Source organism: Anguilla rostrata, chromosome 14, assembly GCF_018555375.3.
Source record: "Anguilla rostrata isolate EN2019 chromosome 14, ASM1855537v3, whole genome shotgun sequence".
Taxonomy (NCBI): Eukaryota; Metazoa; Chordata; class Actinopteri; order Anguilliformes; family Anguillidae; genus Anguilla; species Anguilla rostrata.
In genome coordinates this window covers 13,447,475-13,471,450 of record NC_057946.1, presented here as the reverse complement: position 1 = coordinate 13,471,450, position 23,976 = coordinate 13,447,475, and the positions used below count along the sequence as shown (strand labels likewise).

The window sequence follows — 23,976 nt, the reverse complement described above, 5'->3', positions numbered from 1 at the left end:
ACATCATATCAAGAGACAGATAGATCTTAAATATAATCAAGTATGTATAAAGTATGAAGTCACAGTGTGCACATAGCGTATTTGAATAATGTAAAATGATGTGTTCATAATTGTCAATACACAGGAATTAATACACAGGAATTGTTATCAATCAGTACTAAAAACTAAAGGTATTTATTTATTTAATTATTACTCACTAATAGTGACATTTAGACATCTCAGTCAACACTTTTGTCTAATCTGATCAGGCTGGAGTAAAATGATGGTGGAAGGCAGGTGGTTGTTGGGGCTGTCCACTTTCTTGGTGTAATGTAACAGCAAGCTACACATCACCTTTGACTGATCCAACAGCAGTATAGCATTACAATGACAGAGGCAATTAACATATTGAAGGAAAAGTTTCAAAAGTATTTGTGGGGGAAGTCACTTATCAATAAACAAGTGGATGATAAAAAAGCCACTGAACGTAAACACACACACACATACACACGCGTACACACACACGCACACATGCACATGCACGCATACACACACGCACACACACACACACACACACACACACACACACACACACACACAGACATATGCATTTATAGAACCGTGGGACAGATCAAATCCTCTGTGCATGAATTTGTGTGCACCTTTGGTTCTGTTGTGCATTGTGCATGCAATCTTCACATGCACATTTTACTGTTTTGGCTGTGCTATTAGATGGGCGGAGAAGTCTTGATCCATTCTAATAACAGCGGGCAGGGTGCTTTTGTGTTTAAGTCATCAAACTCAAAAAAAGTGAAAATGCAGGTCAACTGGATGCAATGAATTTGTGAACATGTTTCTTCAATGATCCTTTTCCCCCTCATATACATATAGAGCAGGGATTTTAAACCTTTTCTGATCCAGGGACCCACATCCAGGCTCAAAGGCATTCAGGGGACCCCCATCTGTCATAAGTTAAAAGGTTTAACATTTCTAAAAAAAAAAAAAAAAGGTTTTGAAATATTTTCCGAAATCTATATTTAGCTATTCTATATCAAGTCAGGCCAGGGACCCCCCTACAGTACCTACAGTGCCTTTAAGGGCCCCCAGGGGTCCACACACACACAGTTCAAAACCCAGGACATAGAGGGTCCACTTTTCCCCAACTAAATGTAGTTAATGTAATTGACAGGTAATTAATACATTCACAAAAGCAACTTACAAAACTTCTAAAACGTCAATGATATTTACAGTATTGGGTGTTTCTTATTGAAACGAATAGCTGTGTAAAACAGTGGCATTTTGCCGCAAGTATTGAACAGTCCTTCGCACGGACAGGAGGGGTAGAGATGTGACAGAGGGCATCTGAACCCCAAGAAGGAGCCTGGTGGGGAGACTCTTGTTCTCTTCTCACCCATATATGCGCAGGCTTTCAAATTTGCCTCCCCCACCCGTCCACACCCATCTCTCCTGCCCCCCCTCTACCCTGCCTTGAAAGGAGAGGTGACCTTTCGGGGCCTCCGTCCACTTTCTCTCTGGCTTGACCACCATAAACCTCCCATCCCCCCAAACTCGGACACCATCTATGAGGGCCTGCAGTATTGATATCATCAACAGATGCAAATGACTACAGATTTAGGAACTGAGAATGAGAGAACCATGGTAACTCCCGAATTAATTGTTTGGTGTGCCAGAATGTGGCCTTCGGGCTGGCCTATTCTAGAATGGTTCAAACTTGGCTTATATAGCCACCTAACGCATACATTCATGCATGTCCACTCGAAAGAGAGAGGGAGGAAATGTCTGAAAACCAAAACAAATTTCATTCTTTCAGATTAAGGCACATTGGTATATGCTGGGCCTTTTGAAGAATGGCTATTCCATTTACACCACATCCATTTTTACTCACAATACAACACTCCTGGCCTTATCTCCCATTCCTTCAATCCAACCCCCAGACACACATTGCCATGCAGGTTCAGCTTTATGGCAACATGCAGAAAAGATTACAGATTTGGCTTGTAAAAGTGGAGCCACTTCTATAATCATAGCAACGGCGCGTAGGTCACAATGTGCTACAAGAATGGTTATGTCCTCCATGCAGGGCTTGGAGTGGTTTTCCTGGAGGAAAAGGTCCTATTGATTGCTTTCTCATTGCTATTACCACAGTACAGTCCTCATAAATCCATAACACTTACTCATTTGTACAACAGGCAGAGAATAAACGTGGCATTCACATCAATTTCATATTCACACAATAATATTTATGGCAAATAAATAAATAAATAAATAAATAAATCGTTGGTGTTTGAAAGGTATGGTCGTTTATTTTTGTAGAGATGGCTCTTTGTAAACATTTTGCAAGTTGTCTAGTTACAGATGTATTTATTCAAACGCATTGCATGCCTAATACGCGTAAATGGTAGCTAATATGTTTTTAATATACTGAATAAGCTATATTGGGAAAAATGATAAGACCGTTATCACAAAGTCAGTGGGGATACACACAATCACAACGGTGCGCTGAAACCAGCTCAAGTGAAAAAAGGAATCTACACTCCCTTCCTGAGCTTGAAATGAAAAATATTCTCCCTATAAAGCCTTTCAGTCGTTAATTATGACGAAAAATAGCGGGCGTGCTGAGATATCACGTAAATAAAAACCAAATTAGACCATTATTAATCACAAAATTCCATTAAGCTCGCGCGTGCCTGGCCTGCTATTCCATCCTTGCAAATTAGTCTATTAATAACATTTCAGCTGTCCATCTTTGTGAATCCTATATATAAATTAGTACAATTAGGACTATTTTCAAATCTCCCCACTGTGTTGCAATGTCACATTAACGAGTTACTAGCAGAAAAACTAAAAACCGTAAAATTGCTATTGCTTTTACAGAGACGTTGCAAAATAGTTTATCCGGAATAATGCAATACATCGTAACTTCTTACTAGACATACAGTTAAGGAACTTACTACATGCTATTTTAAAACTCGTCTTGTTGATGTACTTCCTCGTTCGCGAGATAACCTAAATGCCTATCTATCTATCTATCTATCTATCTATCTATCTATCTGTCTATCTGTCTGTCTGTCTGTCTGTCTGTCTTTCTATCCACCATATAATAGCGATGGAAATATTAGTGTTTTATCCATCACTTATTTTCTGTGCTACGATGCAGCAACTGTTGTATTTGTCGCATGTTTTTGCATCAGGCAGTTTTTTGGCCGAGTAGCATGTTTGCCTAACGTTTCAGGGGTTAGCCTACCGTAAAGAGCCTGCCCTATACATCCGATACACGGATGTCCAGGCTGCAGAAAAGAGACCGGAGTAGCCTAACAACTCATACAGCAACTCGTGGTTTTCCCTTGGTCCTCTTGCGTCACACTTTCGCAACTTTGCTCCACAGTCTCCGCTGTCCCGGTTGTCTTGATATGTTTCGTCAACACATATAGGTTATAGACACTTAAAACATTATAACTGTACTCTTTCAATGACACGTGTTGATGAATTTGTTGTTTAATGACAGCTCAAGTCCAACCATACATAAACTCGCGCAAGAACTTCCACTCTTCATTCTCTTTTTCTCACTGGCTTATACCCTCCCCCTACACAACTCTCTCTCTCTCTGCCCCCCCCCCCCCCATCCCCATCCCCTCTCTCTCTCTCTCTCTCTCTCTCTCTCATTCAAATGGTCATACCGCCAGAAACATGGTGGAACAAAAATCAAAACAAAAGTCTTACTTTTGCGCAGACCCCGTAGTAAACGTGGAAATCGTTGTCGTCATTCAAACCTTTTTTCTCCATTTTTTCAGTTGATGAAAAGAGAAGGCTTTGGTATCCTCAATTTGATTATTTTTGTCCGCGCCTTACACCCAAAAGCTGCGAGTGTAGGCTACTGCAGTGCAGATTGAGACATATTGAGATCTCTTTAAAAGGATCATTTCGTGTGGGAGGTTGGACACAAAGTTTGGACTCGTGACTGGAATTCCAGAGAGACCTGCATATTTTAAAGCAACAAAGCGGGGTGGCAACGGCGTTTTGGAAAGCTTGGGGGTGGTGTGTGTGAGTGTGTGTGCGTGTGTGCGTTGGGGGGGTTGTCTTCGAGAAAAGCAGCAAACTGATAGCTGTCAATGTTTGAGGCCTTCCTTGCGTATTTTTACTGGAACTATCTCCATAATATTACGTAAACAAATGAATCATACATTGTCAAATAGCCTAATAGGCCTATGCATTACATTTTAAGCTAGCAAGCTAACAGAGTATGTATTTTTTCAATAGCCTAAAAAGGCCAATGCAGATTCACCTCAAAGCAGCTTATCCAGTCGCTCTGACACAGCTTTCTGTATTGTTGATTTTTTATCCAGCAATGACAGGTGCCGCTGTCGTGTGTTGTGTAGATATGGTAGTCGACAACTACCATCAGTTACCATCTATTGACTTCTACAATCGTGCTTATCGCAATTTCGTCACGCCTGCTTTGAAGTGTGGCAAGTGGGTTTCCGTGAGAATGAGTGGTGACGCCTATTGCAACCCACGAGAAAATCATTCGAATCACAGTCTTTTAAAGTTATATTACATGTGAAAAGACAAGAACATACATCTATAAAGTACAGTAAGAAATTTGAAAAGATCAGTCATGTTGTCACGTGCCCTGGCAAAGAAAGTCCATTTGAATGATTATATTAACATTGCATGTAAGAAAAATACGCGCATACGTGTCTTCGTATGTGCCATAGAGAAGATGGCCCTATAACTTTGCGAAAAAACGGTGGAGCAACAGACAAAAGGATAGGGGGGGGGGGGAGTTACGGTGTTTAACTGGATATCTGTGTTAGCTGCCAACCTAAGTCTATGGACAAGGAATGCTAATGAGTGAGGAGCGGGAGTCCCACACACATTCTCTCTCTCTCTCTCTCTCTCTCTCTCTCTCTCTCTCTCTCTCGTTTGTAGATGCGATGATAACTAGCAGACGCAGATGCAAATCCCACTGCACTTTCTGTTTAACTCCGACTCCCCAAAACACGCATATACACACACAAGCTAATTATGTCTAAGAAATTCACCTAGTTTGTCCTGTGATAAATATATTTCTACATCTACATGTCTACTTATATATGCTTGGCATGATATGACCATACACGGTCAAAAATAAGTGAGATTAACAAATTGAAGATTATCGTTGAGGATGCCAGCATTTCTTGCACACACGCACACACATATGTGTGTTTATACAAAATTACTCAAATTATCGTACTGGATGCAATTTTTACTTCCCTTCCCATTTTCTAATTTTCGACGTTTTCAGTCAATTACTTCAAACGGCTTGAAAATGATAAATGCATATCTTGTGAAATACTTAATGTAGCCTATTGAATGCTGGGCTAATTGTCTTTAAAGGCTATATCTGCATTTATTCCTCAGCTCATCATTCTGTTAAAGTTGCAGCTATTGCTTAAATAACAGAACGTCCCGAGAAACTAAAGGCGGAGTAAAGTGGTTTTTAGTTAAATTAGTTTTTTTTTTTTTTTTTGTAAAAAGTAGTTCCAGACAACTACTTGTGATTAATGTGACGGGCTTTCAGACATATTAGCACACACGTAAAATCGCACCCAGCTGCTTGTGTAAGCAAACAAATAGTCTCATCGTTTAAGTTCTCGCTTGCGGTTTGATTTATCGAAACACCACAAACCATAAATTGGTAGTTAAAACACTTCAGAGAACAGTCTCAGTTTGGATTGGCCCTCACTCATCAGCATGGAAAATCAACTTTCTTTGACTTTCTGCCTACACCTCCCCACCCCATTGTTTTATAATACTGCTACTGCTCCTTAAGAAAAGGGGCCTACTGTATTTTTTTATTATTTTATTTTGACTTTGTATGGCAAGAAATAATTTTGTACTTCGGTATGGTTTTATGGTGATGGGTGTTTAAAGTGGTCACTGTGGTAAAGTTTAAAAACATTACATTTTTAAAACAGAAATGTGTTTTCCCTTTTGGTAATGAAAGACTCTTTCTTTATGTTTTCTGATTTTTCATTTAGCGTCTTATGTCTGTGAAATAAATTATTTTTATTGACCTCAATTTGTAACCAAGGCACCTTCCCAACCCATTATTGTATACTACTACTACTACTGCTACTATTGCTGTTACAGCTGCTACTGCTACTACTACTACAGTACTCATAAAACAAATAATAATAATACTAATAATTAATATTATTATTATTATTATTATTATTATTATTATTATTAATAACAATAATAATAATGATGATAATAATGAGAAGAAGAAGAAGAAGAAGAAGAAGAAGAAGAAACCATTGACGTGCCCCGCCGATATGTAGTGAAAAGGTTAGGGAGAAAAAGTTAAAGGAATTTCCAACTGCAAAAACGAATGCGAATAGCTATGGTATTAAGTGAAGTACCTTCCAGGAGAATTTTTAGGATTCAAACTTATATCAAAAGTTTTACCTGCTGCCCTTTTCATATTCAAATTTTAAATGAGGCTACCTTACGTGTCAACAGCTTCCATAACTTATATAATGTCTAATTTACGTTGTAAAAGAACACTCCATAACTACAATCACAACACGATAAGCATAAGACTAATTTTTCCAAATATGTGTTTATGATATTTCCCTTTATATATTAAAAAAAAAAAAACATGATTTAGAACCATTAGTTGTAGTTATTAAGTGTCTTACATACAAGTTTTTCTGAACTTTTAAAAAACTATTACAGACATTGCATTTCTACATGGTGTATACCAATTTTATGGATAGCCGGTCAACGTTCACACAGGTTTCCCGAACATATACTTAATATTGGGAACTGTTGGATTTTACGAGAGACGCCTCAATTTGTATACAGTCATATGGAAAGATTCTTAGCAAGGTTATTTTGGAAAGAACAATAGCATACCAGTTTGAATGTTTCTCAAAAGGGAGTTCATATGATTCATTCGTCTACTGGATAATATGTTCTAGAGAGACTTGACTGGTCAGATAAGACGGCTATATTGACTGTTCCGTTCAAATTACGTGTGGCTATTAATGGTCATGTACGTATGTATGTCCTATCTACTTATTGAAAACATTTCTCTCTGATATAGTTTCTGTACGACCAGTAACCGTCTCGTTAAGTTCACATATATCTCATCCATGACATCGCATATCGCTGACTTACTGCAATGGGGAAAAAAAACTTTCCAAAAATAAATGTGCTTACATTAAGTTGAGAAGAGCGCAACATTATTACAAATAGCGCAATACTATTGCAACGTGACTCTCTCTCTCTCTCTCCCTCTCTCTCTCTCTCTCTCTCTCTCTCTCTCTCTCATGGGCGGGGTTGGTTAATGTCTGGGGAATATGAAACAATATATGGATCTATCTCAAGATTTATATTAAAATTTAAATAAATGTATGATTCTGCATGATGGGTTTCTTTGTGCTCCATCCAACAATCTTTATGTGCAATATGTTTAGATACAATGCACATATCCCTGTTAATTACATTATTATTACAATTGTGAAAATATACATTTATAGTATTAAAAAAAAAAAAAAGCAACCACCCGTGAAAGAATATGGATGCGCAATGTGGGACAGTGTTGTGTTGTCTGCATATATGAAGATAGATATGAAAGCTGTTTTTTTTTTGGAGGGGGTGGGGGGTGTGGTGGCATTGCGTTAAGTACATGTCCCTCTGCCAATTATGTGATTCATCTTCAGCCTCACGTGAAATTACTTGAGCGCGAGACAATGCTGCGATTACAATCCTTCCACCACACAATCCTGCATTTGCGCCTGAAATTTCTACAAAAGCAATAGCTATGGTGTCATGCCATGAAGACATCAGACAAGAATAATAATACCCAAGAAACAATTAAACATTCAAGAACAAATCAAATGTATTTGCAACGATATATTATTAAAAGTGCTTTTCATTCTTTTTTTTTCTTTTTTTAACTGAACGAATCCCATACATGGTATGCCCAATACAATTATGTTGTGCCCTCTTCCTGAAACGTCCACGCGGTTCGTTTGCTGTTGAGTTCCAGGTCGGTAGCATCAATTGGAAAAAAAGAAAAGAAAAAAGTTCTACCACCAGGTAATATTATCAGAGCCAGTATAATTTTGTTTGGATTTATTTCCTTGTCCTTTAAAAAAGTCTCGTTTCAATTTTATTTCCAGGAAAACAGCCTTGACAATGTATATCGCACTTGGTATAAGAAGCCAAAGATTATATAAAAATTATTAGTATAGAATCACACAAAACCTGGTTTTGAACCAAAAAAAAATAAAAAAAAGAAGAAGAAGATACATAAACACAGGACATTTCTTATATTTTGGAAATGTTATTTTCTCACTAAGTCTGGATTTTAATGCACATAAGATGATTTCCTTTTATTTCTTTATTTTTTGTACAAAAAATGAAAATAAAGACTAATATTTTACAAAATGAAGACCAGTGTTCTTGCAGATGAAAGAGGATTTACAGAGGGATTCCTCATTTTCTGTACACTGAGTATTCCACCTCCACAGGAAAAGGAAGAAAAAAAGAGAAAAGATAAAGGGTCTCATGATGGTCCTGTCTCCCAAGGTGAAAAGATAAGATGTCCGTCCATTTAATACGTTTGGAATCCAGTCCTCTTGGGCTGCCGTAATTTGGTCCTGTTTCTTTTTTTTTTTTTATTCATGTATTTATGCATTTTTATTTAACAACACTCATTTCGATCATTGAATGGGCATGTAAGGCCAATTGAAGCTGCTCCCGGACAACAACATATCCCGGATGAGTGTTTCAATTGGAGTTTTACCTACCAAACGGACGAAAAAGAGCTGCTCGATCACCGACGAAGAGACGGTACGAAGGGATGGCAGTCGCAGCAAAAGCTTGCCAAAGCGACTGGGTTGATTCGGGTACTGGCTTCTAACGTATTCCTCGAGAGCACACTGAGACTTCTCCTGTAGACTTTCGATGTGTGCCACATCCGACAGGCCGCACGCGTCTGAACATTCAAAACAAAACACAAAACAGACATAGGTTATCTAATTTAATATTAGGATCGTTGGCCATCGCTGATATGTAAGACAAACACGTTCATTCGACCTACCGCGCCATTTTTTAACAGAAGATCAATAGGCGCTCTAACCCTCCCTATAATGTGTACATACACGAATCACAACAAAGAACGTGTTGCAAACGAGTGGATGGAATGAGATGCAAAGGCCCTGCAGTGCTCAGCAGTGGGAGAGGTGGGATTCATCTTTCGTCTCATATACAGTACATTCGTGGGAACCAGGCACGATTCAATTAGAATACAGTACAACAACCAACGGATGATGCTGATAAATGCATTCCATATATATATATAGAGAGAGAGAGAGAGAGAGAGAGAGAGCGAGAGAGAGAGAGAGGGGCACCTGTTATATCGTCTGTTTTACGCGAAGACAAATGGTGTCTACGCAATCTTATGCATTAGGGGTGGCTTCAACAGCCATAGTTAGAGTACGTCAAAAATCCATGGCAACAGCAAATGTGACCTCAACAGAATCTACTGTCCTTTGATTATTTGGATTTTTAGGCCAGATCTGAAAAGGCAACATTCGGTTTTTAATAACAAAAGTCTAGAATCTCACACTGTCATATGAGCCCTCATAAATATGGCTAAACATTCTAATGCTGCTGGATTAATTAAACGGACACCATGCATACTAACCTACTGTGTTTGAACAAGCCGAGAACCAACCTCTTTTACAAAACTTTGACTAGCTGCCATGTGTGCCATTGTGTAGAATTATGTTTGATGTAACACTATCATATATACACACGACAGCACGCAGCTTTATTTGGTCGTTATGATGTGCAGAATATTGGACAATGGTATCAAAGTGGTCCAATATGAAATCCTATATCTTACGTCACCGTGGCCCGATACAATAACCTTAAAGATTTCAGTGTAGTAAGAGGTCCTTTCTTGCTTTTTAATATTCTATCAGCTACCACCCCTGCTAACACAGCATGTTTTCACAATGTTACTGGAATGTTTTGTCAAATGTTATAACATTGCCACGGGATGGCAGAAACATTGTCAAAACGTTTTGAGCTAGCAGGGACAGGCCTACTAGCAAATTGATAATTGCATCTATTTTCAAAACCTCACAATTTTTATATGATTTTTAATATAAGTAATTAAGTTGCAGTTGTGCTGGATAACACGATAACGTTAATAACTCCATGTAAACAGCAGCAGGATATGATTACGCACCTCTGTCACTACACATCAGGCTACACGCAACGCGGAACGTGGCATCTAGCCTCAAAAACCCTTTTTCATTCCGCCACCTACACATTTCCAACTTTTTCCATTTTCCTTGGGTGTCCTCGAGAGGTTTTATTGTGTGTGTGTGTGTGTGTGTGTGTGTGTGTGTGTGTGTGTCCGTATATAATGTTTTCTGCATTGTCTAATTCAATACAACTATTACTGCAACTTAATTGCTAACATAAAAGTTTTAAAAGTGTCATTACAGTGCTTAGATCGTGATTTGTAGCCTACAGCTAACTAACGCTGGCGCTCTATGACCCTCAGGGCATGATTTCTTGTAAGTGTTATATATGCCTTAAAAAAAAAGAATAACTCAGAATATGGGCTAACCAAATCATTACAAAGGACTAAAAATATGGTTAACACAGTGGGCATGGTTAAGCGCAACAAAATGAATATAACATACGAAGTCTCATTTTGTCAAATAATGGCAATTTATCTATTGTTATATTTCAGACGTTAAACACACATTACTGACAGCTAATTTATTTAAAAATATGATGTATAACACCAACAGCTTTCCGAGGCTGCTAACTGATAAGAAAAATCACTGTAAACGAAGAAAAAGCGGCGTTGCTTAAGTTAGTAGCCTAGGCTACGGTTGTAATTTCTTAAAATCTTACATTTCCCAATTTCAGCGAGGCAACTACGTTTCCGTTTATATATATATATATATGTGTGTGTCTGTGTGTGTGTGTGTGTGTGTGTGTGTGTGTGTCCCGGTTTTGAGAGAATGTTTTTTGTTTTTTAAACAGGTTAGATTCAGATTAATGTTTGCACGGCTCCTGCAATTGTTCTGCAGTTTCGCTGTATACATTCCTGTGCTGGAATCAATAAGTTTATTTGAGGAGGGCAATTCCGCATTTAAATAAATAAATAAATAAATCTCGACTGCAATGATCATCAACAAATAAAACAAAGCTATTTTTCAATTCCGAAATGTGGACTGTTGCAGTGTTGTAATGTATTGCTCAGGTATATTGCACTGCATTAGTTGCTGCTATGTATTTCTGCATTGTATGACATCCTGGTTAGTCAAAAGACACACCTTCACAGAAGTGGACAATGAAGCTCTACTCTAAAGTCCACAACCTAATAGAAAACGGTAAATGCTGAAATTGTGTTGGACAAATGTTATTCTTATTGGGTGATTCTTATAGGGAATGCTATTCTGTCTTCTAATGCTAAATCCGAAACATAAATATAAAACCTGTGCGCAAGCATTGGTCTTTACCATGCATAATCTATATTATGTACAAATCAAAGCTTGAGTCATATTAAATGCAGGTGATCTAGAGATACATTTATAAGCAAAATAAATACATAAAACAAATAAATAATTAATCCTGTATAAGATTTAAACTTTAGCCATTCATTTTGCTTCCAATAAAAACGTTAATATGGTCGATTTTCCACATTAGCCAGTTTACTAACATTCAGCACACAAATACTCAGTATTCGCTCGAAGTAGTAGCCTACATGCAATGTTGACCATGGCCTCATCTTTTGTGAGTAACCTATAAAAATTGTGTTCACAGTGCCCTATTTTGGTTCTAAAAGACAAAAAATCATAGTGTTCGCCCAGATTTCAATAAAACTGAAAGCATCTCTTCCATAAGCCAAACCGAAAACATTCGTATTTTGTACATTGCGGCCAACTTAAGTACGACGCTTGATATCCATGGTCTGAGTGAGGCCTAAGGGAGAGTTTGCAGTATGTGCTTCGTCTCCTGCATGTCGAACAGTCCTTCATTTTTACTATTATTATGATTATCATTATTATGATGATATATTATTTAAGATAACTGTTTAAAAACGATCTTTGTCTAAAGTATTTTTTCTGCTTTTAAAAAAGAGAACAATCGCTCAATAGCAAACGCTTACGATACACTCATTAACACACTCATTTTTCATCCCAACCTCCCCATGTTGCGCATTAAAAAGGCTATTATGGGATACATGTAACATGTGTTCAAAGGACTATCTCAAACATATGCGATCTTAGCGCATGCAACTGTGGCAAATACACTACCATACCAAGTTCTCGAATGAAGGCCAAAAACTATTAAATAAATAGCCCACATTGAGTGACTTTGCTTAATTAATGGCGCTTCTATCGGATAACCCCCCGAAAAAAATGTTGGCCTCCATTCTGAAAAGGCTTGCTTAGCTTTATACAAATTGTAATCGTGCCAAATGTTGGCTCCATGCAAACACTGTACTTTAGAGTAGCATTTAATAAGGGGGACTCGTTGTCTTGCATTCGATGACAGTGAATTATCTGTCTCTCCTTAACAAGGCCTTTTGAATGGCCGTCTTCTACTACTACTCACCTGATGTGAAGAGCACTATCGCTTTGATGCAACTGTACTCTGCAGAATCTACGTGGAGGGCTTTGAGTTTCTCAACCTGCTCCTGGAAGATACGAATGTGATCCATGAAAGCCACGACCCGGTCCGCGGACATCGGAGAGGCGTGGAGGCCGGCCGCGGCCAGTAGCGGGGCCACGTGCAAGGGCATGGAACACTGAGCGGCATTCAGCACGAACAGCTCGCTCCAGGTGAGCCGGAGAAGAGACACCTGGTCCGTGATTTGAAGATCGGGGAAGAAAGGGATGTTCCTGGCCCATTCCACGGCGCTGAAGAGCAAGCGAGCGGCCAGTTCACAGATGTTTTCGATGCCCATTATATTGTTGGGCTGCATGCACTGACTGCCGTATCGAGAGGTCGGGTAAGGTTCGGCCCGGAGCAGTAACGATATGTATCCGGAGAGATAGCAGTGGCCGTTCAGGGGGTCCCCGTTCGTCAGCGCATATTGGCCTGGGTTAGGTTGTGTTGGAGGCATTCTTCCTCGCTGAACCGCTGACAAAAAGAAAGAGAAGAAGAGGAAATGCGCATCCTGAGCTCATACACATTACCTTAAAACAACATTTCATTATACAATATTGTGGCCAAACAGCGAGGCTTTTTATTTTATTTTGAGTAACCTCAAATAAATATACGAATGAATAAATAAATAAAATCTTCACATTTGTCACACTTCAAACGCCCAATTAGATTTTCTTCAATTTTGGACCAGTATCAGTGCAACACATGCCTTTTTCACTTTTACTTGTTCACGCTCTATCGCACACACACGCTCAAACACACACACACACACACACACACACACTTTAAAACTATATTATATATGTGTGTAGTATTTGAACGTAGTCAGCAACATTTACGGCATAAGCTGGCTACAAAGACTAAAACTGTTAAGACCAGTGTAAAGTGAATATACATTTATGTACCCCCTAAACACACAATTAGTTAACCGTCTGGATTCAAAACCAACCGCGCTTATACAGCACAGTGGCTGTCATGTTGTTTCGGCTCCACTTTTCACTACTCCTGCAAGCCCACGGCACATTGACACTTTTAACATACGAAATACAGTATATTACACTCAAAAATGTATAGCCACTAGTATTATGCCACAGCTGAACAATGGGCAACATCGTAACATTAAATGTTTTGCTATTTTTTAAAATATTTATCCACATATTCCGTGAAAACAGGGAAGCCATAATGCATACACATTTGCCGTATTTATACATTTCAATTAAATCCTCTGAGATATAATTTATGGCACATAATTGTACAATTTTACTATGTGCGTCGTGACGCTATTATTTATGAATTTAAAATGCTGACTTATTTCTGACTTATTTTCCGATACCTTTGAAATAATTCATATAATCCGCATTTTGGAAAATATAGAATTGGCTATGCTCGAATACATAAGCGATTACAGCTAATGTGTGTACGAGAGCTGATTATAAACATTGCCTGACCGCAGCTGAAAGAAAACATCTAAGACTATTCTAAGATGTAACTATCGTTTACTTCTCATTTGATTAAAAGATAGATGTATAGATGAGATATTTGCCATTTATAAATTCTTGTAGGCCTATACATTTTTTGTAATTAAATTTCTGTATCACACATCTCAGTGTATCCTAAATGGAAACATTGGAAACATGCAGAGCCATACGATGGGTTGTATTTAAATTTTGGATACATATAAATATGCTTTGTTTAAAACGAGACGAAGTCTGGGAATTAATTGCCTAGTATTGTTACTTGAATACTAAGCAATTAATTGCGAAGCATACGGCATCTCCCATACACACCCTACACCGACATATACAAGCACACACGCACACAAACGCGCTTTCATAAATTAAACATAACACGATGGTAATCTTTGTGTACCAAAGAAACAATGGATATATTTATCTCTCTCTCTATATATATATGTATATATATATATATATTTGTTTTTATATTCACCTTCCCGCCGCATTCCCACTTTTAAACACTTCTTAAGTCGACAATATTGGCATTGATTGCGATGGTGCTGGTCGATTGGACAGTTCCTGTTGGCACGACACGAATACGTTAAGTTCCTCCGGACACTCCTCTTGAAGAAACTTTTGCATCCCTCGCAGGTGAACTGACCATAGTGCTTGCCGCTAGATTTGTCTCCGCAAACCACACATTCAATATGTTGACCTTGCCCTGAATTTTGGCTATGTCCCTTATCACCAGCGGTCCCGGGTGTTGATGGAGGTCCAGGCTGACTGGGGGTCTGCGGGGTGTGTGGTGTTGCCGACGCCGCCTGCTGTTGCTCCCTTGCCGGCTGAGTTGCTGGGTTAGGGCCGCTAAGAGTTCCTCCGGCCACGTCTTCCTGCGCATCTCGCCACACGCTAACTACCATTGCCATATCTCGGGCCCAAAAAGTGCAAAAATTCAAGCTGATTGCTGTTTTTTAGAAAGTGAAAAAGAAGTCTCAGATATACGGTCGAGAAAAGTCAAATCCGAGCAGGCAATCACGTAGGACAAAGTAGAGCAGGCGACAGCCAATACATTCAAAACACAAGCACAGAGGCACCCGATCAGGATACGCACGTATCGGGAGGCCAGTTCCAATGTAAATCGCAGTCAGCCATTCAGGAAACCAGAATTAGGATAAATGAAAATAAATAGCACACAAATTACTAAAATTTGGTTAAAATAACCAGGCATGAAGCAGATGCGATGCGCAGAGGAGTAGAAAAATAATACGGAAAAAATGCGCGGTCCGAAGTATGGCGAAATAAATCCCCTTTACTTCCTTGCTCCTTACTCCCGTCTCCACTGGCAGAAGAGCGAAAACACCGAAGAGCGGAATTTCATATCTGTATATTTTGAATAAAACTGAGCGGAACCAACAAAAAATGACGTACCCCTGTAGTCTCCCCACCAGGAACGGAGCGCAAGAAAGACAAAAACCCACACTATGTGCGAGGGGGGAGACTAAAAATGAATACGTTTTAACGAGAAGACCAGCAGAGCAATGTTTCCGAAACGAGGATCTGCGCGAATGTCTGTATACAGTGAACTTTGACACTACTATTGAAACTGACACGTTTCTATGGAGATCGCTGCGCCTTATATGGTGCTCGTGTCAAGGAGCCAAGAGAAGGGCTGCTGGCAACTGATAATCAAAGGCGACTGACTGGTCAGAGCCCTGCATTGGGGGGAGAAAATGGGAGGCTAAGGTTAGCCAAGCCTCCTTCCGTCTATTGGTTAGAGTCCTCGGTCCTTGCTACCTACGACAAGAGGGTGGGGGTGTGGGGGGTTCTGACAAGCACAATTTACACAGAGCTCGCCCTACGCTGCTGTTTACTTTGAAAGCTGATTAGTATGGGTCGGCTATTGTTACAAAAGGAGAAGAAACCCTGGATGGAATGGCTGAAAGAGATGGGGGCAAAAAAGAAACGCTCTGCGTATGTGAAATTTACGGACGCGAGTGGCGAAATAGCTCCAGCTGAATCCTCCGAAGTTTCAGACGGTTTGTACGGTGCTGTTGCTTTTAACCACGAATGGACGCTAATGATATATACAGCTCCCAGCCACCGACGGCTATGTGAATATACTTTTTATATATTTATTTACTTATTTTTCCTCTGCATGGACGTTTATTTGTGAGCGCAGGCGTCATTGGTACATTATGTTACAGAGAAAAGTAGTCTACTCAATATAGGCTATATGTGTAGGCTATGGTGGAAAAAAGACTGCGCTCATCAGACTTAAAAATATACGGATCGGGCTGCCATCTAGCGTACAGTGAACATTTTATGTGCCAAAGCAACTATAAATCATCAAGATTAAGTATTGTTCTAAAAAAACTAACCTCATTATTCACTGCTCTAAATATTTTACATGGGTTTATATAGTTACGTAGACACCAATGATAATATGCTTTGCGCATTATCAGAACGTGTTATTATTAGTATTATTTTTAATTGAAGGCCATCACAGATGTGAACGCAGCGATGCGTGTCATAATTTCTATCAAACTTAGTAATGAGTGATTTGTTTATGGTTTGTAGTTTTTTGTTGTAATTTATACAATTTTTTAAAAAATTCGCGTCGCTTCAATACTAGTGTTGGTGCGCGAGTGTGTGTGCGTGCGTGTGTGAGGGGGGTGGGGGGTGGGGTGACAGCTAGCCCATTGCACAGTGGACTATCATTTCCTCTCCACAACTTTCAAAAAAAAAAAAAAAAAATCGGTCGTGTCTTCGGTGTGATGAAAAGGTGAAGCGAATAAGATTAATTCAGACAAAGGGAAACCTCTGTAAGTGAACCATCAAGATTTTATTCTTTACAGCCTGGCAAGGGGGGGAGAGATATAATGTAGGCCTATGTGTATTGGGGGAGGGTGTTGGCTGCAAGGGTGGCGAACGACAGCAAAGAGGATACCAACACGAGAACCGCGAGCTGCGGGGGAAAGGACATTGGAACATTAAAAGGAGCACTTTCCAGCGACGACAATATGCTCCCGAAACACTGAAATACAATTTCCACAGGCAAGTACACGATCTCTTTATTACATATTCGGCCATATAGCCTACACATATTCATGAAGGCAGACAACATTTATGTACAGCAGACGTTCTGAGCCAAATAGGCAAGTAACTATTTATCCGAATCCATGTAAGTAAAACCTCACATTGTGTTATTACTTGTATTTCGAAATTCCAGTGTTCTTATGTTAAAGATGACTTTTTGCCCATTTGTAGCAGCATTAGCATACCTGGTCCTCTTCTATGCTACATACTTCTCGTCAGATTTGTTGCTTGATGACTTGGTCAAAAGATCAATTGTCTGTTTTCCAGCCAGTGTCAACAGGTAAGGAAAGTTATACGAGCGACGTAAACGGAATAGGGCCAGTTAAACAAAAGAAAACCGCTTCAAAGAATTTAAACTGGTAGCTACCATAAGCAAAGGAAACAGATCATATAGCCTACTGTCAATTCAGAATACAATATAACACTGCACAAGACAAGCCCAAATTGATAACTCAACCTGGGACTATGGGACCTAGGTGGTAGGTAAAACAACAACATCCATGCAGTGTTTACAATGAAGAGTACGGGCGTAGATATGCACTGAAAAGACAAATGTCAAGGCACGTATCCAAATGACAGTTCAGTTATGCAAACTTTTTTTCGGTGAAGCTTAGGCTACTCGTCACTTCGTCAACTTTATTCCAAACTGAGAAAGACGAATAGAACAAAAATCCATTAAACCAATTCAAATAAGGCCTATTAACGACACTTGTGACCTGGCATCATACTTCATGATTTAGGTAAGTCTGTCTCATTAATGATGTACTTTCCTTGCAGCATATCAGAGCATAGCAAGTAGTGTAGGGTATATTTCGCGGCAGTGGGATTTATAGGTTGCGTGCTCTTGTGTGTGCCCGCGCATATACGATAGCCGACATATCATAAACAGTGAAAACAACGTTTTATACAAAAAAGTGAGTTTTACACACCGTTATAGGCGCACGGAACGCTGGGTAGAGTCCGTTTCTCGAAGAAGCTTGTTCTAATCCAAACGGTAGCCTAACGGTATGGCAGGCTATATTAAGTCCGTACCCTGAAAGCTTCATCTTCACATCTGAGAGGGAAATGGATGCGACAAATTCAGCCTCATTCGCTGGTACACAATCTTGAGTAATTATCTAATTTGTGATATGTGCAATACATATGTATGTATTGCACATATCACAATATGTCTGTATGCAATACATATGTATATATTTTGCTATATATGCTATTAATTATCCTATTAATAGGATATAGGCCTATGCTATATGTCCTATTATTGCTTCGTTTAGGTCTATATGTAACCTACTGCTAATTTAGCGAGTTGTCACACAGTGGATTTTAACATAGCTAATCTTTTTAACTTAAAAACCAGCACAGTAGTTCTAATTGCTTTTCACGATGTTTAAAGGCCTCTTATCGAGAAGCCATCTGTAAAAAAAAACATACATAGGCTATTTCATAGCCGTTCTGAGGTTTAATATTACACAGGCAGACTAACTTTTTTCAACAATGCCCGTATCTTTACACTGTTTTGAACTGTCACAAGCTTGTAAACCCCTTGGGGTTAGTTAATTCGTTGGCAGGAAAAAGTCGTATCAATACATTTTTCATTGTGTCTTCTGCTTGTGCAGTACATAGGTAGTGATGCTGTTTGGCATTCCAATCCACATTATATCTCAGAGTTAGCAAGGGCTAGAATAACAGACGTTGACAATTAAAAACGCGTTTTATTTCAAATAATGTAAGGATTAAAAATAAAAAAAGAAAGAAAGCCTATTAAGTCCCTGATATGACTTATTTCACACTCACTACTGCTGCAGTTGATATTAGGCTATTTTACTACAGAAAATGTATATGCTATATTGTATCAAACCAACAAAAAACATGCAGAAGTTAGTATAACGCGAATATAAATCCGAAATACAATTCTAAGCATGTTCAAGGTCTTCTTCCTGGCCGTATATAGTGATAAGCTTAACAGCAATGGAATTGCGCGCTGACCCACGTTTGTGGATCTTAAGGAACCGTAATGAACACATTTCTGTGAATGTCGTTAGCATTCTTTATGTAATTTGAATTAAAACAGTATTTTGAAGACTAAACTAGTAGGCCAATCGCGTTAATGAAAATCTTATTATACTTTTTTCTTGATACACCCCATCACACCGTTGCTCAAAAATAAGCACAGCTGTTGTGTTTTTATAGCAGAGGAATCTTGCTCAGGGGCTCTACAAGCTTTAAGTGAAGACGAGGGTGATTTGGTCCTCGGGATATACGAGGCCCAGACTGGAGTTTAAAGAACACGAAGGTTGCTTGAAAAAATGTTAAAAAAAAGTTGATAAAGTGCAAGTGATGTACTAGAGACAGAGTTAAGTGTCTGTCCGTCTGTCTGTCTCACTGTCTGTGTGCGTGTATGTGTGCATCGGAGTGTGTGTGTGTGTGTGTTTCTGTGTATGGTTGGAAACACTGAATCTGATTCTAAATGTTGATGCAGATACGACCATAAGCTCCGTATTAAACTTAAACATTTCCCTTAAGACGGGATGCATATATATATAGGATACCCACTAATTTGCTGTAGAGTCTGCCTAAATGTTTTGCAGTTGTACGCAGAAACTTTATTAGTTCTGAATTTGGATAAACAATCAAACTTAGATTGCTGCTGTCCTCTAGTGCTAATGAATTCTTAATGAACTTGTGGTTGAACTGAGGAATTGTGAAGATACATCATTGCAGAAAAAAACGTCTTTCGATGGGTGATAGACCTAGTCCTAATTAGTTTGTAAGGTATCCGAAACCAATGTCATAAATCAATTAGCACGTGCGGTTCATCGTAGATACCCGACTCGGAAACGACATAGCAGCAGACGAAAGGTGCACGCTGAATATAATTGACTTAAAAAAGAAAACTTCTCTATAGCCACATTATAAGGACTTATGAATCGTTCCAAAATTGGATAACATAAAAAAGTATTTACAAATTAAATAAAGAGCTAAGCAAAAGTTAGTATTCAGCATTTAGTCACCACCACCTGAGACAACCCCTCCCCCCCCGCCCGTTGTTTGCGTATAGCACTACGATAATCAGGCTTGCAATAAGAAATAGCATTTAAATAGGACACTATAACCCACAGAGTGCTTTTAACAGAAGTACACACGTTATTTGGATAACGGAGTTAAAACCACTTTTCAGCACCATATTATTGTAGACCGTTATGACAAATAGAATGAGACCTAAAGCGGCTACTGAGAAAGCTTTCTCTACTGTGGAAATGACTCGAATACTCATGAAAATTAATTATCATTTATTAATAATATAACAATACTTAAATTAGTAGTATTAGTAGTAGTAGTAGTAGTAATAATAATAATAGTAATAATAATAATAAACAATATCATTTTATTTACCAAGTAGTTTGGGTGGTATACAAAGCTAAAAGTTTTAAATGGTATGTATTCCTATTATTATCTTAAATTATTCTGTTCAGTAAAATGAATAATTTAAATTGTACCACATATTTCATTGTAAAATGTGAAATATGATTAATAATTTTTCAAAAAATATGAATGCCGGACGTTTAAAGGTTTTCAATGTCATGCATAACTTTCTGCGACTTAATAAATAATACATCTATTTTAATAGATCAGAATAAACTTTATGCGGATTTTAAACACGTACGATGTTCTTTATTTCTTCAAGTTTTCATTTCTCGATTTTCTACAATATACGCACTCACACAGTAATAGGCCTTCTTACATAAAAGGCAACTTCAAATATAATCCAGTATCAAGGAATACAAGAATGATGCTCATCGTGTTTTAAGATTTTGGACGTCGATTTTAAAGGATTTTCAAAGGGATATTTTACGGTAGCATTTGTCTGGTAAATTATAAAAGCAGCCTGTTAGACCGACAAGCGCATTAGAACCACGTTTTGTTAGGCTGCATATAATGTATTTGTGCAATCCTTGCATAGGTAATTATTTCTGTAAAAGACGCGGGTATAGTGTAATGCTTTTGAAGGCTTTCTCGGATATACAAAGCACACATTATTTTCATTCATATATTCCAGAGTAGCCTTTTATCCTATTGTTCTTGTTAATTAATAAATTAACCCAACTTTGACTTAACTGAGTTGTTTTTTTTTCTTCTTCTGTGGCATATGTCTGCAGGAAACGAAAACGTTTTTTCTGACAGAGGAAAAGTGAAACCAAGGTGAGACTAGAAATGGGCTGGCCTGTTGAAGATAGAGGGACGTAACATTTAGAGTTATGATTAACAAAAGAAAAAGTCATAGAAAGAGGGAAGATCCACTTAGAAAGAATAAGAGTTGCCGTGGGTCATGCGGTTTGATGATTGCGCCCGTGCACCATGTACTGCAGTATGTCACTCATCGCAAGTTGTGCATAGTGTGTCAGCTGGACGTTGGAATAATCATCTCTTCCATCAAAACACTGCTCTCTCTCTCTCTCTCTCTCTCTCTCTCTCTCTCTCTCTCTCTCTCTCTCTTTCTCTCACACACACACACACACACATGAAAAGAATGAAAAGAGGTTTTTGAGGTTAGATGCCACGCTCTGTCCGCGTTGGGTGTAGTCTGGTGTGAAGTAGTGACAGAGCTGCAAAATCATCTTCTGCTGCTGTTTACATGGAATTCACCATGCTGGCACTTTGATTCAAGGCAATAGAACAGGCAGGGGCAGCTCAATGTTCTTTAAAGCATCCACCCAGGTGCTCAGACTAGTGAAGATCTCTTTAATATGCAGCATTACTCCTATTCTAGGTGGCGGTGTCTTCTGTTGACATCGGGCTTGATAGCTGAATGGTGAGGGCCTGCATCTCGCATTGGGAACTGTTGTGGTTTTCCAGTATTTGTCATTTCTTTCTTACATGTTTTAAAATAATAATAGGAATATTAAAATGTTATAGAATTTTGTTTTCTCTTTGAGGCATTTGCTTTCATTGAATTACATATTTAGTTTGTGAGTAGATCATTTGTAATTTGTGTTGTACAGTGTTTGTTTTCAAATGTTAATTGCGGACCTATGCAGACGCAGTTCTGCGTGTGCATTGTAATGAGCTGTGTAATGAATTTCCTCGTGGAGGCCAATAAATGTAAATGTGAAATCTAATTTGAGCAGTCCATCTTTGCTTGATTAAATACATAACTACAGGTTATGACACTGTGGCCTCATTTAAACCCCCAGGTCTATTATTTGCGGATACAAAACTCTCTCGCTCAGCGTATCGACATGAACATAATTCTGTCTAACGGGATATGTGCCGGGGCCTGGAGCAGCCTAGCTGTGAGGCTGGACGTACATTCCCGTGCCTGTACCTCCCTCCTTCTCCTCCTCCTCCTCCTCCCATACTGAGAGAGACAGAATGTACAGTTAGTTCCTGAAAAGGCGCTTTTTCCCTGGGGGTTACGGAGAGTGTTTTTGGCTTCCAGAACATCAGGTCAGGGAAGTGCCAGTGTCACTCAGCAGACTTTTGGTCTCATTTCAATTAAACCTTCTAAGGGAGGGGAGATTATGCTCAAGGAGGGCACTGGATTCCTCCGTGTCATTTTGGGTGATTCTCCATTCTTGGGGGTGGGGGTTCTCCTGGATGAGAAACAGACCACAGTGCATGCACAGGATGGCATGGCAACAGTCTCGAAGAAGAAACTGCCACACACCACTTCTTGCTTGCCCCTGTAGCCCCTGCCCCACCCCGCCCCACCCCCACCCCCCCCACGCCAGAATGTGTGTGGGAATCATGCGGAAATCATCAGCCCCCCCCCCCCCTTTTTTTTAAGAGCTCTCCGGCTGGACTTTGAGTGACATCTCCCATTACGGATAACAAGGCGGGCCGCACCGGCGCTTACGCTGTCCCGCGGTTTAGCATCACTTATTTACGGCTTCCCGCCGAACGATGCCGCTCGTCCAGGCTTCCGCCAACACGCGCCGTCGCCGGCGGTGAGGCTGCGCACACAAAGGCTGACACAGACGGGGCTTAATGTTGCGCGGAACCTGACGCAGCACTCTGTGTGGGCGTGTTCTCCTCCACAGCCGCTTCCTTCGCAGGACATGGAGAGGATATACGCTTGGATAAATAAACATTTTATCTGCTGGCCTTTGCTGGTTAGTTTTGGGGAGACTGCTCTGACAGTCATATTTTGGTGTCATTTTTCCCTATACAGAATGACAAGAGCAATAAACAGTTTTTTTTTTCCATTAGGTGTAAATGCCGTAAATATCTCACTGTATTCCCATTATTCACATTGCCAGGATTCTAGTGCCCAGTGAGGGCACTCAGCTTGCACTGTTTGTTCCATCCTGCCAGATCGCACTCTGAGAAAATACATGATGAAATAAACTTTACCATATGAGTCTGGAACTTTCATTTTGTCTCACGGCGTTGTGCGTTGACGTGACACAGTGCGTGACATGGGGATATAGAATAACCCCCCCGCCCCCATCATGTGTTTCATGTTCAGTCATTTGTATCTCCAGAGATGTTAGCAGCTTCCCATTATGTTGGTACTGTTACACGCTATGTGATCATACTCTATTATGACATCATCAACCCATTGTCTCCCAGCATCATCATTCCTCATTGACAGAATAATGCAGTATAATAGGAAAATACATAAATACATACGACTGATTGTAATGAACTACATCTGAGTTTGTAATGTTTACTCTGTGAAACTTATTGTCCTAACCAAAATTACACCAAATCTCTCTCTCTCTCAGACACACAC

The 23,976-nt window shown here is 39.3% G+C and overlaps 1 protein-coding gene and 1 long non-coding RNA gene across 2 annotated transcripts; one reads left to right on the top strand and one right to left on the bottom strand.

Annotated features, from left to right (window-relative positions):
* Positions 1–7,863: 7,863 nt before the first annotated feature.
* Positions 7,864–15,714, bottom strand: nr2f1b (nuclear receptor subfamily 2, group F, member 1b). The gene is made up of 3 exons (XM_064307259.1): positions 14,641–15,714; positions 12,640–13,167; positions 7,864–8,989 (listed from the first exon to the last, which is right to left on the bottom strand). The coding sequence occupies exons 1-3, from the start codon at positions 15,071–15,073 to the stop codon at positions 8,715–8,717; spliced, it is 1,236 nt and encodes a 411-aa protein (XP_064163329.1). The 5' UTR covers positions 15,074–15,714; the 3' UTR covers positions 7,864–8,714.
* A 136-nt stretch (positions 15,715–15,850) lies between these two features.
* On the top strand, positions 15,851–23,609 carry LOC135238990 (uncharacterized). Its single transcript, XR_010325236.1, has 2 exons — positions 15,851–21,365; positions 21,434–23,609. It is a non-coding gene; the product is annotated as an uncharacterized LOC135238990 (long non-coding RNA).
* Positions 23,610–23,976: the final 367 nt, after the last annotated feature.